The sequence below is a fragment of the Prionailurus viverrinus genome, chromosome D3, assembly GCF_022837055.1.
Source record: "Prionailurus viverrinus isolate Anna chromosome D3, UM_Priviv_1.0, whole genome shotgun sequence".
Taxonomy (NCBI): Eukaryota; Metazoa; Chordata; class Mammalia; order Carnivora; family Felidae; genus Prionailurus; species Prionailurus viverrinus.
The window spans coordinates 71,034,427-71,050,692 of NC_062572.1; the positions used below are offsets into that span (position 1 = coordinate 71,034,427).

Sequence of the window (16,266 nt, forward strand, 5' to 3'; positions counted from 1 at the left end):
GGGTTCTATTCTCATTCCTTCAAAGACCAAAGTAAGTTTTAGGTAAAATACAAAATAAATAAAATGCCACCAAAATAAAAAACAAAACTAGTAAGAAAATGTAGTCAGGTAGTTTTAAGAGCTTTGGAAGGAAGTACTTTCAAAGGATGATGCAAGAGCCAGTAGTATGTCACAAAATTTTTTATTTTGACTATAAATGGAATTTTTAAGCCATCATGAAACACACCATGTGCAGAGCAGAGGACAAAGATTCTGCATTACCTAACAGAATTAATCTTAATATCCAAAGTTTTAAGAAGCCGAAAAGAATACCAACACCCCAACAGAAAATTATGCAGAGGCTATGAGCCACAAAAAGTACAAAAGAAACATGAAAAGCTATTCAGTGACATTAACAGATGTAAATAATAGATTATTAGCATTATATCACATAAGCAAAGGTGTAAAAACTGCCAAGACCTTAAATATGAAGGATGTGGCCCAACAGGTGGGTTGTTTGTGGGTTCGGATTGATGGACCTTTTTGGAAGACAGCAACACTTGAGTCTGAAACTTTCATGAATAGACTCTTCCTTGGCCTCCAAAGACCATCTTACAAATGAGCAAAGATATCCACAATCTAGAGACAGGAAGGTAAAACAGGACATATACCTGTAAAGAAAAGCAGCTCCCCACAGCATCCTGCTGAATTTACAAAGAAGCATGTTACAGAATGAAATCTAGGATTCCTTTTATTGCAAACTTTATAGAATGACATCCCCACAAATTATCAACAGTTACCATGTAAGCGAGGTTTTCCTTGTACAGGTTCCTGTTGGGGGGTTGTGTGTTAATCAAGGCCATTCTCTTTTTCGTGCAAAGGTGACTCCATACAGGAGACCAGTAAACTAGCTATCCTGAACAGGACACAAAATTTCCAAAAGGTGGACAACAAGGGGAAACAGAACATGTTGAGATTTTAAGTTCTAGAGGTGATGGTCCCCCTTCATCTCTGGCTGAGTTACAGGTGTCACTGGGACTCTAACCCGACCCTCCCCACTCTGAGTCTTTCTGACGACTTCCCCATGGAAATTCATGTTACCCCCCCCCCTCCCCCCAGAGAAAGGAGCACGTTCACTCTGCATGTCCTGTGTGACTCTCCACACCACCCCCCTACCACCGGCACAGGACAGAGCCAAGTGCAGGACCACAAAGCTCACCTAGATCAACCCCTCATTTCTCAGATTAGAAAGCCGGGGCCTGAGCTCAGAGTCTTTAAACCCTGAGATAGAAATGCTGGTCTTCCATATTTCCTCACATGAATCTTTCCCTCAAAATATCTCCCCCAAGTGCCGAGGGAAAGGCATATGCGATTTTGTGAAAATATGGTCCACAAGTAAGCCAGTGGCACTGGTTATAGTGAAATAGAGATGTAAAAATGCCCAGAGCAGTCACCAAGATGTAGGAGGGGTAAACTCATGATTCAAGGATGATTTTGTGGTGTGTGTTCGTCCAGAGGGAAGCAGGGAATGAGTAAGATTTTTTTTAAATAGGATTTTGATTCCAACACTGATGTTATTATCAAACATTTACAGCTAATGTGGTTTTACGTGAAATCTAAACATTTAGGATGTGATCAGGAACCATGAACACTTTCTGGCATAGAAGACTTCACTATGTAACAAGGCCTTTGGAGGTGAGGAAGAGGTTCGATGTTAACTCATAATATTGAATTCTCTGTCACCCACCTGGAATGAATCTCAACCTTCCCCTTAAGACTAGGAAGAGAGGGGCATCTCTCAGCTGTCCCTACCTAGCATACTGGGACTAACCAAAACTTGAGAATACAGAGGAAGTAGTTAGGGGATTAAGTCCATATCTGCACTTTCCACTAAGGTAGCATATGGAAATTACATTTGTTGAAATTAAGTACAGTTAAAATTTCTCAGTGTCTCAGCCACACTAGTCATATTTCAAGGGCTCAACAGACACATGTGGCCAGTGACCACCACACTAGACAATACAGACAGACAACATTCTACTATAGCACAGTCATCCTTTGGAAAGCATTGGTCCAGACTGCTCTATACTCTATGGGTCTATGGTTTTAGAATACTTAGCTGAATGTCTGATTTTGTTTCATGACCTCTCTCATACCAATTCATATCCATGTTACATTACACAGAACCATATAAATAGAATATAACCATAAAAATATCTTTGAGGGGCGTCTGGGTGGCGCAGTCGGTTGAGCGTCCGACTTCAGCCAGGTCACGATCTCGCGGTCCGGGAGTTCGAGCCCCGCATCAGGCTCTGGGCTGATGGCTCGGAGCCTGGAGCCTGTTTCCGATTCTGTGTCTCCCTCTCTCTCTGCCCCTTCCCCGTTCATGCTCTGTCTCTCTCTGTCCCAAAAATAAATAAACGTTGAAAAAAAATTAAAAAAAAATCTTTGAATGACAGCTCCCAACACAAAGACCTGGAGCTAATAAGAAGCACATATGGTAGATAAAGGCAACTTCTTGCTCCTACTCTACCCATCCAGCTAAGACATCCAGACAAAAGATAAGCTAGTAAAAACAGGGTTATCAGCTGGCAAGAGGTTGGTGTTAACACAAGAGCTACACACATCATCCTCTAGTGGCAATGGTACCCAACTAGGAGACAAAGGGGGTAGAGAACCATGGTGGAGCATTTAGGTAGGTCTCTACCATGGCAAATATTCCTGCTTTGTGAAGTCAACAAGAAACTCTCAAGTAGCTGCCCAAAAGGGTTTCAAGAAGAGTGTGGATTTGGGGGGAGTGTCTAAAAGAGTGCCATGGGGGTAGAGTATCTCACCAAATTTCTAAAGATTCCTGGCCTTGACCTTTTTATATTCTCATCCTGATAACACTTCATGTATTACATTCATTACAAGCGAGACAAATTTCCACAGATGCACAGATGTATAACAAGCCCTCGCATATAATTGCTCGGTTTTTAATAATGAATGATACAAGTAACTAAGAAAATGGCCATAAACAAAAACAGAATTAAGAAGTTTGAATTTTAGGGGTGCCTGGGTGGCTCAGTCAGTTAAATGTCTTACTTCGGCTCAGGTCATGATCTCACCGTTTGCAGGTTCGAGCCCTGAGTTGGGCTCTGTGCTGACAGCTCAGAGCCTGGAATCTGCTTCCTATTCTGTGTCTCCTTCTCTCTGCCCCTTCCCTGCTCACACTCTGCCTCTCAAAAATAAACATTTAAAAAAAATTGTTTTTAAATATGGAGTCCAAGTTAATCTTTCAATTTATTGCAGGAAACACAGCTGACACACTGTTAGAATCCTGGAATCTCAATATGGCTTTTGACTTGGAGTCTCTCAGCCATGAACAATCCAGGCTGTCCTGCATGGGTTAAATCCAGAATTCTTCAACCCCCACCATCTTTACCTAGGACAGGGGGTGGGGTGGGTGCTGGCCACCCTGTGCACCACAGGATGCTTAGCAGCAAACCTGTCCTCTACCTGCTAGATGCCAGGAGCAGACCTTCCTCCTCAGTCTTGACAGCCTAAAATGTACCCAGACGTTGCAAAATCTCCCTTGTCCAGCAGGGAGGGGAGTGCAGGGAGAGCAGAGGCAAAAATATATATATATATATATCACTAAGCAAAAGCAGCCAGGCAAAGTATCCTCACTGATGGAAGAGATCACAGATACAGAGGAGGAAAAGGGCAATTATAGGAAGGACACAGATGGTGGTGAGGATTACATAACAGTGTCCATGTACTTAATGCCCTGGATGGTATACTTAGAAAAATGGTGAAGATGGCATTTTTATGTTAGATGTATTTTACAATAAATTTTTTTTTTTTTTTTTTTTTTTTTTGAGAGAGAGAGAGAGCGCAAGAGGAGGGAAAGGGCAGAGAGAGAGAATCCCAAGCAGGCTTCTCACCGTCAGCACACAACCCAACACAGGGGTCAAATTCACGAATTGTGAGATCATGACCTGAGCCAAAACCAAGAGTTGGGCGCTCAACTGACTGAGCCCCCCTGGCACCCTGACAATAAAAATATTTTTAAAACAAATTACCTCAAGCAAGATAACTACCTCAAGCAAGATAACTAATTACATTGGTAATATTACTAATGTTTACATGCAAGTTTTTATAACTTTACATGTTTTTTGTATGCATACAATATAAACATGATAACGGTCTTCATGTTATCCTTGCCCACCAAAGACGGTCTCGAGTGTAGATTACTGAGCAGTGGAGAGCAAAATATTAGGTGACCAAATATTAAAATAAGAACAGAAATAACCAGTAGAACAGAAAGAAAAAAAACTAGTAATCAAAATTGCCTGCACTAAGAAGTTGTACTGCGACTAGAGTATTGGCCACTCTTAGCTCTGGTTTCACGAGATGTGCACACAGGTGACACTTGACCTGAACTGGGCTGACAAGCCCTGTGGGCATTCTCAGGATGCCCAGGGTTCAGGGCATCAACGGTCAAGTGCAGGGGTCCTCGTTCTTCTACAACATTTGCTTCCTGCCATAAAGAACCAAGTTTGTCATCTCCTAACAGCCGGGCACGTTTGGCCCTGTCCTTCGACCTGAGTAGGAGGGGCCTTTCCCTGGGCCTTTCATCTTCAAGGGCTCCATCATCTTCAACACAAAATAGAAGCTTACTGAACACCACACGATCGTGCTGCCACTTGGGATCAAGCTTCCGTGGGGACACATCTGAGCCCTGCAATCCTCAACGTACACTCCTGGGACGAACACCTTGGCCCCTGGGGAAAATGTCTCAGCACGCCTCTTGCCACACGTCCCTGAAGGAAGGTAACAGCATCCAGGTGCCCCGAAGGTCTGCCAACTGTACCACCACCAATGCCAGAGACACACACTGCTCGGGGGTGTGGGGAGGAAGCGGACAGGAAAGAGGCGGAGAGAGGACAGGCCAATGAGCGTGTTGATCTCTCCTTTCAGAGGGCACAACTGCAAGCCAAATTCACACAAGGAGATCTCATTTCCCAGCCACGCCCCGTGTCTAATTCCCGGCTTCTCCACAGGCGCTCACAAATTAGTACAGTATCTGCAACCACAGCAACGTGACGTGAGTAGTTTGCAATACTCAACAATTCACGGCCCTCTTCAATTTGTTTATATATAGGTAGAGGCACAACGTGCTTCAAGATCATGGTTCTTGACAATGGCAGCTACATGGAGACTAAAGAGTAGAGAGTTGCAAATATATCTTTAAGACGTTAAAGGTTTTCATTTCCAAAAATTAGGTCAGTTTTACTTTATTTTTGATAAAGCAGGCCTTTACTGTTAAACACACACAGGCTTACATCCATCCTCTCGCCCTGGCCCCACCTACGTTCCAGGGCTTGGGTGTGCCAAGACACAGGTGCCACACGGCCCCCTCCTTCAGGCTCACGTGTACCCGTCTTCCTCTCACGCACACTCCCGCAGGACCTTGGGTACGGGGAGTACTCCCCACCAAGTGGCTGCAGGACACTGGATAGCAACTCCAGTCAGAAACAATTGAAAAGCAAAACCATGGAAACGGGAAGTTTTCCCTGCCACTAGAGGGCAGGAGTCTGTAAGGGAGGCGGAGGCCTGCGAGGGAAGGCTGTCTGGTATCTCTCTATTCGAGGCAAACAAGGGAGCTACATGCATCATCAAGGTCAGTCTACACCAAGACGCTTGATCCAGTAAAGGCAGCATTGTGCTAAGGGTCGGCACTACCTTGCACCCATCACAGCTGTGGGGAGAAGAGATGACACTATCCTTTTCCAACAAGTTTCCCACAGGCTTAAATATAAAATACCTTACATTGTGCTCAGTGAAACAAGCCAGACACAGGAGGACCAATAGTCTAGGATTCCACTTCTAGGAGTTCCCAAAGCAGCCCAACTGAGAGAGACACAGTGGAGTAGAGCTATCAGGGCTGCAGGCGAGTGGGGAGTTTCGGTTTTGCAAGATCAAGAGTTCTGGACATGGATGGTGGTGATGGTGGGCACGACCACGTGGAAGTACTTTATGCCACTGAACTGTGAACTTAAGAATGGTTACCATGGTCAATTTTATGTTTTGTGTACTTGACCACAACAAGAAGCAAGCAACAGCCAAGAAGAAACCTCTTCGAGAACACCAAGGAGCCTGACCACCTTGAGCAGAACACAGGGGAGCAGTAAGGTAGAAGCTGGGAATTAAGAACACTGTTCTCCAGAATAGAATTTCTTTTCCTCCTTTGCCACCGCAGTTAAACCCACACTCTTGGACAGGAGGGCGATGGTGGGAACACCACCAGGTGGATTTTCCAGCCAGCCTCGTACATCAAGGAAGGTCTCAGCTGCAGAGTAGATGTTCTCCAAGCTTGCAGAGGCCAGTCCTCCAACTTCTGCCCTCCTGCCTCTGGTCCACAGCTCAGGTTAGTCACTCTTAGAGACCACTCAGAGCCCGCTCTGGACAAAGCAGTTTGCGAGTGACCTGGACAGAGCTAGGTGTTCAGAGTCCATTATTTCTCAAGAGCTGCTCATGTGTAGCTCCAGGCATCCCTTCTGACTGCACGCTGACTGGCCACATAGCAGGGTGGGGGGCTCCCGGGCAGCTGCTAGGATTAGTCATGCTGGGCAGACTTTCAGCTGGGGAGGCACACATCTGCTCTGTTCCAGCGGCACAGCAGATCCTTCTTCACTACCTCCATATAACCCTTTAAAAACACCCACCCACTTAAAAGATCAACTAAAATGAAATCTGTTGGAATAGAAGTTACAGCCTTCAAGTGGGGGGAACTAATTTCATTTTGTTTTGGTCGTGGGGTGGGATGTTATTCAACATGATCAACAGGATTCCATCTGCTGGGAATTTTTTTTTCTTGCCTCAACCCTTCCTGCCAGGAAGGGAGAGGGGAGGCATGCACACCTTGGTGTAAAAAATCTAACAAACTCACTGTCCCAGTTTTACCAAGTCATAGGCTTGGGGAGGGGGTTGCAAACAGAAGATGGCAGGAGGAGAGTTCCCTCTTTCTACTAATCAGTGAGTTAATCACCAACCACAGTAGGTACTATGTGGGCAAAGTGTAAGACAAGGTCCATTTCTCAAGTAGGTCATCACTAACTAGAAAGACAAGACCAAGATGCCTGAAAGAAGAAACAGCCGGACAGTAAATGATCAAAGGCTAAAAGACGTGGTACAAACGTCTCACACCAGTGCCGCCAGCCTTCCCCCCAAGCAATGCCTGCTCTTGCAGCCCCTCCAACTTAACCCATCCCAAAGCCACTTCTTGGTTTCTTCCTGCCACTTCCTTCAAAACCTGTTCCTCGGGGCGCCTGGGTGGCTCAGTCGGTTGAGCGTCCGACTTCGCTCAGGTCACGATCTCATGGTCCAGGAGTTCGAGCCCCGCATCAGGCTCTGTGCCAACGGCTCAGAGCCTGGAGCCTGCTTCAGATTCTGTGTCTCCCTCTCTCTCTGGCCCTCCCCCCATTCATGCTCTGTCTCTGTCTCAAAAATAAATAAATGTTAAAAAAAATTAAAAAAAAAAACCTGTTCCTCATATGGAATCTAAAACAATTGAGTGATTTCACGTGCCATTCATCTCGGTCAGTAGGACTTACTTCACTTAGCAGAACACCCAGCACATAAGGTATAAACTTGTCCAATCACTAGGCTGTACACCTGCAACTGATGTAACCTTGTGTGTCAACGATACTCAAAAGTGTTTGTTTTTTCAAAAACCTGTTTCTCTCCCAGTCTGCCCCACTGTAAACCCCGCAGCCCAAACGACCTCTGCCTGTGTCCTCACCTCAGGCCACCCATCTGACCCCTTGCCTTCAAGGCCTTCCAGGTACACAGGCCTCCTTTCCTTCAACACACCCCAAGGGAACACACCGCAGCCTGGGGCCACTGGCACACACAACTTCCGCTGGGACACTCTGTTCTCTCATTCCCCGCCCCCCACCCAGTCTTCTGCTGGCTCCTTCCCTTGACCCCTTCAACACCTTCACCTCACCCCACACCTTATCCACAAGCTTCTGTGCCTAATGCCATGTGTCACAACACTTTGCTGGACTTCCGTGACCTCCCCCAAATGACAGGGCCACATATACCTCCATGACCCAGCACAGTGCAAGTATTTAAGTATTTGTAGAATGCACACAACAGAGAAGAGTAGTCACACTAAAGGCTCATGAAAAGCAGAAAATCGGACAGTACAGGAGGAAGATTTCAGTTAACCACCTTGTCTTCCTTCTGAATGAAGCCACATGAAAGTCAACTACTAAAGAATTCGTGCTGCACAGCTAACACATGTGGAATGCTGTGTGCCAGGCACTATTCTAAGGACATGTCACATAGTAGGTCATTTTATTCTCATAAGCCCCCTAGACCAACTTTCACTCCCCTGTAACCGATGAAGTAACAAGTACAGAAAGTGCTAACTCACCCAAAGGCACAGAGCTAACAATGGATGAGCCAGGATCCCAATCCCCAGATAGGCTGGGGTCCAGAACCAGTGCTCTGACCACTCTACTGTGCGCAGTCTCTCATGGTCCCTCCTTGTCACCTCCCACTGACACCACAACCCCATCAAGGGAACCCTCCTCCTACTCTGAGCAGATTCTTGCCTTGGCCACCAGCGATCTCTTAGTTACAACACCAGTGGGCACTTACGGGACAGCCACAGCACAGTTTTACAGTTTGCCAGCAGCAACAGAAAGATGCCAGGGACTCAGTGGCTCCACTCTGCAGGGGAAACTCAAGCCCACCATCTACCAGCCAGCCCTGTGCTCCCTGCTCCCACCACCTGCACTTACCGTTTCATCTTCCAGTCTGAGCTGGAGGCTCGTGTCTCCCTCCTTGTAGTCCTTGGTTAACTCAGCTGAGCGCCACACTTCATCAGGGTCAGGGATCCAGACCCTCGTGTACTGGAAGATTAAAACAAGAAACTCCGATAAAGCTTTCAGGTTTCTACTTATGTGTCACTACCTACGAGGGGCCCTCCAGAGAAGTTATAAGGCCATCTGGACGCCTCTTCCTTCTCGTTTCAAAATACAAGATGGTCTAATACCATGACAACAGGTAAGTAACCCACGGGAGTGGGGACAGAGGGCACTTTATAGATCCTAAGAACACCACATCTAATTATAATTCTCCCAGCAAGACTGCCAGGCCAGCATCTGGTTACATCCACCAGAGCTCTGCACCATCATCTCAAGGGTGGTGCAAAAGAGCAATGTCAGAGGCAGCGTCCAGCCAACAAAGAACAGAACAACACATGCCAAGACTGAGACAGGAGAGCCAATCTTCAAATCCTGGGAACCTCTGCTCTGATACACTGCATTCGGGGACAAAGCCATTTTCCCGCAGAAGTGAAACACAGTGGTCAGCAAATCGAAAGTGTATTTACATACTCTTAAGTCGTCAGCAACCTCAATTTATTCGTGCATTCTTTGAGCCACAAACATACCCAAAAAAATCCCCCTCCACCTCCCCCAGCAGCTAGGAGATCTGCAAAGTCATTAAGCTGGAGAACTCCTAGCAGGGAAGAATACAGCCCTTGGTAAGTGAATAAGCCCTCTCCATCCACCGGGGGGGGGAAGGGGTCGGCCCTGACTGCACACTACAGTCACCTGGGAACGTGAAAATACCCAGTGAGAGTTCCACCTCAGACCAGCTCAGAACAGGAGGAGACGGGAGCGCCCCAGGCGAGTAGCGCGTGCGGCCGTGGACACCACATGTCTGAGGCATCTGGACCTGCCGGCGGCTGCTCTTAACAGCACTCCTCATGCCCGTCAGACAACTGTCTCCATCTCGTAGGTATGTCATTGCCACAGGGCCTCTCTGCTTTCAACCCGGCTACGGGTGCACCCGCGCACATAGTGTCGTGGCCACAGAACCTTCTCAGCAATCCTGAAACGAACAGCTCTTAGGACTGAAAGGCCAGCCAGAATGTGTGCCTGGGTCAATATAACCAACCTTGTGGAGTGACGACTCCACGCCCTGACCTTGTGGTCAGTCAGCTGCCCGGGCACAAGCAGCCGTCAGGCTTTAATTTTAGTCCTGCCATCCCCCCCAACTTCTTTTTTTTCACATGGTATTTTCCTCCAGATGGTCACTGGCCCTTCATTTTGTTTTTTAACATTAATTTTTGAGGGGGGTTGGGGAAGGGAAGGGCAGAGAGAGAGAGAGAGAGAGAGAGAAAATGAGAATCCGAAGCAGGCTCCAGGCTCTGAGCTGTCTGGGCAAAGCCTGATGTGGAGCTCAAACCCACAAACTGTGAGATCGTGACCCGAGCTGAAGTCAGAAGCTCCAACTACTGAGCCACCCAGGTGCCTGGCTGACCCTGCCTGCACTGGTCTCTAGGTCAGTATCGAGAGCGACTCATCAATACTCATTAGTGGGAAAGCAAACCACCACCAATTTGCATCCCTGGGTGTCCCAGCTCAGGATACAAAGCCAGAGTCATTTTTTGCATTATGAAGAATCAGGTTCTCACAGGATCTCCACTCTGCCTGTGAGCCTGCCGGAATGACCGCATCTTTATGAAGATGCTATTGAGCTTTACAGTACCTGAGTGCTTGAGAGAAAGACATTAAGAGTGCTCTGAGCTACCTCCAGAGCAAACTTTCAGTATTTGCCAATGATAACTGTCAACACTACTCCCCTCAGGTGTCCTAACTTCCCTCCTCCGCTGTGATGGAAGCCGATCTTCCGCCCAGCTCCAAGGACTTTGATGGCCCTGTCCCCAAGCTTCAGATGAGGGATCTTTCCTTAGCCTCCCTACAGTTCCTGTCCCTTTGAGCTTGCTCCTGGGCCTTCCCCTCCAGGCAGAGGGAGTACAGCACACCCGAGAAACAGTCCTCAAAGTCTCCACTCCATATAAAAGGTGTCAGGAAAGGCTCAAGAGAAGAGTGACAAAGAAGAATGAGGAAAGTCCCAATAGGAACTGAGCAGAGATAATGATGCTATGTGGACATCAAGCTGTGTGACATCCTGGAAGCCAAGGGGGCCCAGTCCCAACCCACACAGGGGATCCAGCAGCCTGACCCCTGCTGTCCATATGCCACACCTGTCCATTGCACCCAGCACCAGGGAGGCTCACTGCCTGGCACTAGCTGTTTAATTCTTATTCTGGGAGGGTCCACTCATCTACTTATACAAATCTCTTCTCTCCAAATAGACTAAAAGCACCTCGAGGCAGAAGATTTTCTCCATTTTCCTATCCCACAGAGCCCAGCACAGGATCAGCGCTATAAGGGGACTAGAATGATGCTTCAGATCTTTGCTGCTGTGAGGACCTCAGCCTCACAATCCCCTGGGAGCTTGTTAGAAACGTAGCATCTCATGGGAATGCAAGCTGGTGCAGCCACTCTGGAAAACGGTATGGAGGTTCCTCAAAAAATTAAAAATAGAACTACCCTACAACCCAGCAATTGCACTAGGCATTTATCCAAGGGATACAGATGTGCTGTTTTAAAGGGACACAGGCACCCCCATGTTTATAGCAGTACTATCAACAACAGCCAAAGTATGGAAAGAGCCCAAATGCCCATAGATGGATGAATGGATAAAGAAGATGTGGTGTGTGTGTGTATGTACACACACACACACACACACACACACACACACAAAATGGAGTATTACTCAGCCATCAAAAAGAATGAAATCTTGCCATTTGCGACTACATGGACAGAACTGGAGGGTATTATACTAAGTGAAATTAGAGAAAGACAAAATCCTATGAAAAGATGAAGGGAAACCAAAATGTAAAAATGGAAGGGGACAGAAACAGAGGAGACTCAAATATGGATAACAAACTAAGGGTTATTGGAGGGGTTGTGGGGGGGGGATGGGCTAAATGGGGAAGGGGCACTACTCCTGAAATCACTGTTGCACCATATGCTAATAAATTTGGATATAAATTTTTAAAAATAAAACATAATTAAAAAAAAGAAATGTAGCATCTCAGCCTCCACCCACACCCACCGAATCACTGCATACCCTAAGGACTTGCTGTTCTGCTCCTACAATCTGTGCTCATACTTCCCTTTGTACCTGGGTCAGCCAAACTATAGCCCTGGGCCAAATCTCGTGTACTGTCTGTTTTTGTGCAGCCTTGGAGTTAAGAATAGTCTTTAAATGGTTAAAGGGTTTGCAGGGGGAAAAAAGGTGCTATCCAGATGATAACATGTCAATTACGTGAAAGTCAAATTTTGGTGTCCATAGATTTTATCGGTACACAACAGCACATTCTATTTGAATATGGTCTATGGCTGCTTCTGCATGTGGAGAATGGTTGTGTAAGCCTGAAAGGTTTACTATCTGACCATCGCTGTGAAGTTCATTGCTCTCACCCTTTATACATGTCGTTTCCTCAGTCCAAAATGACCTTCCCTCACTTGTCCATGTGGGCAGAATCCAAGTCCCAGTTCCCAGTCCTCACTGAACCCTTACCTTCCCTGGGTTAGCCCTCACCCACTCTGAGGTGCTGCAACCCCTTCCAAGATTAACTTTACGGTTCTGCAGGCATTTCTTTTCCATCAGTTTCATCTCACTACTTCAAGCTCTTTCCAATATACTACTGGGCATCTCTGTATCCCTGGAAATAAAACAGATGCTCAATCACGTGTGCTGAGACAGGAATCAGTAAGTGATGCACTTATGAAGCACCCGGTTTATATGGTAAACACACTGTGGTAGGCACCATGTAATCGAGTATAAACATGGAAATCTACACCCTGACTTTAAGGAACGTACCATCTAGTTGAGCAGATAATTCACATAAAAATATACTCTGAAGGGTGTTGTGACCAATTCCTAACAAGAGTGATAGTTATTCAGCACAGGTGGGCAAGCAGCAACGATTGATGCCAACTCTGGAAACAGATGGTCAAATGCTCCTCCTTTTAACAGACCTTGTGTATTACAGGCCTGATCAAGCAAGTTTTAGATTCAAATCAAGTAAACATTTGAGCACCTAATATGTGCCCGCTCCGTGCTAGATGCTGTCATTTCCTCCATGTCCACAATGAAGATACATGTGGCCGTGCGCGGAGATGAGAGCAGCTCACCGTGAAAGCAGAACGAGGTAAACCCTGCATTATGATGGTACAGGATGGGCAACATCTGCAACAGGCCTTCCCACCTTTATCCTATTTCATGGATTCTCAGCTTAAAGTGCCCACAAATTACTGAGCAGAGCTCAGTTACCCAATGTCACGCATGCCACACTTGATGAGCAATTGATAGGATTGCCAAGCACAATTTTAACCAAATTTTGCTTTATGTGCTGACTTAGCGACCACCACACCACTGTCCCTTCCCTCCCCAGACCTACCCACCTGAGGAAGATCCATTACCTTTGTAACCCCCAAACAAGGCAAAACATGATCAATGCAGAGTAAACAGTCAAGTGAACAGGCTAAGAACTTGGAAGGGGTTTCCGCTGGAGTGATGGAAATATTCTCCAACTAGATAGAGGTTGTGGCCACACAGCCCTGCAAATGTATTCATGCCCCTGAACTGTTCACTTTAAATAGTTCATTTCATGTTATGTGAATTTCACCTCCATTTAACAAACTGTTTTTGTTGCAGATGACGCCAACAGTATCCTGTACACACTCTATTGGCATGGGTCTGCACTTCTAATGCCTGAAGAAACAGGAAGATAAAACACATTCCTTTAACAGAAAATCATCGATTCTACAGGCCAGATAGAAACTCCCCACAGCCAAGGTTCTGTGTTGCCTCTCACTTTCTCACCTTCAAGGAATTCCTTCAAACAAATCCGACCTCTACCAGCTTTCCTGGAGGCAGATTATAGGAAAGACCAGCTGACTCACATAACCCAATTATAGCGCCACTGAACTTGTCACTATCTCATTTTAACAATGTTTAACTCTGTCATATCTAAAGAGATAGCAATCTGACCCAATTACCAAAAAAACTTGCGATTTTTCTTTTGGAAAGAGCCCCGCATATTAACCGGAGAAGGCAGAGTTCTCTGAATTGAGATGCATCAGCACGGAGAGCTCTTCTCCAGACGCAGGTTCCTCCCTCCCCTGTCTGTAGGGCCTGCAAAGGCAGCTCTCTGCTGGAGGCAGTGATGGCCCATGGCAGTAATGCTCAACCCCAGCTGCACCCTACAACCACCTGAGGAGCTTTTAAAGCTTCCCACGCTAGGTAACCCCCTCTGACCAACTACATCAATCCTTGAGGGGGAAGGGGGTGCGAACCAGGCAGAGGTTTTTAAAGCTCCACAGGTACATCCGATGCCCCCCAAAAGTTTGCAAGCGAGCAGGCTTAGGGTTTTATTTGGTAACTCATCTGCAGGCACCATGGACCCTCATGTGCCCAGAGGTCTCTCCTTACCCACCTGTGGTTGAACAGGACATTTCAGCCTGAAAACACTTTAGCTCAGGATCCAAGAATAATCTCCAGAGAGCCCCTGCTAAAATATAAATGCCCTGTCAAGAAGGGAATCACATTTACCCGTTTGCATGGATCATGATGCAGTACAGGAGCATGGCTGTGTGGGCTCTACAGCCAGACAGCCTGGGTAAGAATCTAAGCACCACTTACTAGCCTGGGTTAAGTTGATCAGTGGCTCTGAGTCTTGGTTTCCTCAGCTGTACAGTGCAGGTAAAAAGATGTATCTCAGGACGTGATCCCAAGAATAAAATGTAATCCCACAGCATCAGAGAATTACAAGCCTTAGGCAACAGCGACAGTGGTAATAGTATACACTCATCTAGGAATCCTAGGCCAGGAGTGGGATCCGGAATGGGATCCTGCAGAGAATTAGGGAACGGGAAAATAGCAGGCCTAAGGGATTTCCTCCAGGTTACTGGGATCCTTTCAATGTCCTGCAAATTGTTGTTCATAGATAGCCATGCCATGCCTAAAAATCATCAGATGGATCTAGCCTAAAGTTCAAAACCCCGAGAGAAGCGATTCTCAATGCTGGCTGGCATTTAAGAATTATCTGCAGATCTTAAAAAAAAAAAAAAAAAAAAAAAAAAACACCAATGCCCATGTCCCACACTTGAGTAATTAAGATCTCAGAGTAGGGCCCAAGCACTGTATTTTTTCTTAGGCTTCAAATGGATGTGCCAGAGTTAAAAAATCATGGTTTCAGAAGAAGCCTCAGAATCAAAATGGACTTTGGGGAAAGGAGAACATTCACTCCCTAGAATTATTAATAGTGCCACCTCCACAGCCTTACACTAAAATAAGTAACTTTAAGTACTTTAATCCTTTCATCTTAGTTTAAAACTGGAGAGCAGCAGGGTTATCACCTGTGTATCACAGAGAAGAACACTGAGGGTAGAAAAACACAGAACTTGCCCAAGCTCACAGTGCATAGTTAGGGTCAAAGCCATGACCAGAGAAATCTGTGACCTCGAGTCTTCTGCTGTCGCCCCCTCGTGGAGAAATGCTAACTTGATTCCAGCAGCCCAGGTCCCACCGAGGGTGTATTTGACACAGGCAAAGTGTCCTGCAAGCACACACAAAAACAAGTACATACAGCCACTTACAGGGACGTGCCAAGTTAAGCCACCAGGTACTTTAACAATCAGAGACTGAAGATTGGGTTGCAACATAGCCTTGAAACTTGAAGCAAGGCAGTGTGGGCACCGTCTCCTGGGAACGGACTAGAGGGGAGCCCACAGCCTAACCTGGTGGCTGACTGGATAAATTGCCCGTCCCCTCCTCCCCATGTTAGGGCACCAGGAGCCGGCACACTGCCTGCCTGTTCACAGCTGTACCCTTCGCAGTGACATGATGTCACGGTTAGTAGGCACGGAGATCTCTGCTCTAGGATTAAAAAATCAGGGCTCTGGTTGGGGGTGCAAGGGGAGTCCCTTTTGCTAAAACTGACAATACTCCATAGCATTTGCTCAGGACACGAATTTCGTGCCAGAACTCCACGAAGATGTAAGGTAAAGTTGGTCAGCCTCTACCCCTCAAGCAACACAGAATCCACATTTCTCCACACAAGACCAGCCTGATTACAGAAAGCAGCATCAGCGAACAAAAGTCACCAGGATTGAAAGAAGTGGATAGGCTGTGGGCTCCAAAGAACAACAAATGTTAGAAGGCAGGGCCTGGGGCTCAGATGCTGCCTGAGGCAGGAAGGCTCACTCCGGCAAAGGACCATAAGCTGCTTCCCCAACCTTGCCTGGAGCCCAAGGCATCACGTGCAAGGAGGGGGAGCAGACAACCAGTGCTAAGAGGCTACAAATCCCTCTAGGCCAAAAAAACACATACTCCTCATAAAAATTTGAAATATTCATAGCTCCATTC

General features: G+C 46.6%; 1 protein-coding gene across 2 annotated transcripts in view; it reads right to left on the bottom strand.

The window, feature by feature from the left end:
• The window catches only part of MYO5B (myosin VB), a 339,094-nt gene that overhangs the window by 186,174 nt on the left and 136,654 nt on the right, over positions 1-16,266 (bottom strand). For both annotated transcript variants that reach the window (XM_047828137.1, XM_047828138.1), the window contains exon 2: positions 8,775-8,885. In XM_047828137.1, coding sequence (XP_047684093.1) covers positions 8,775-8,885 — 111 coding nt within the window. The remainder of the gene's footprint in view (positions 1-8,774; positions 8,886-16,266) is intronic.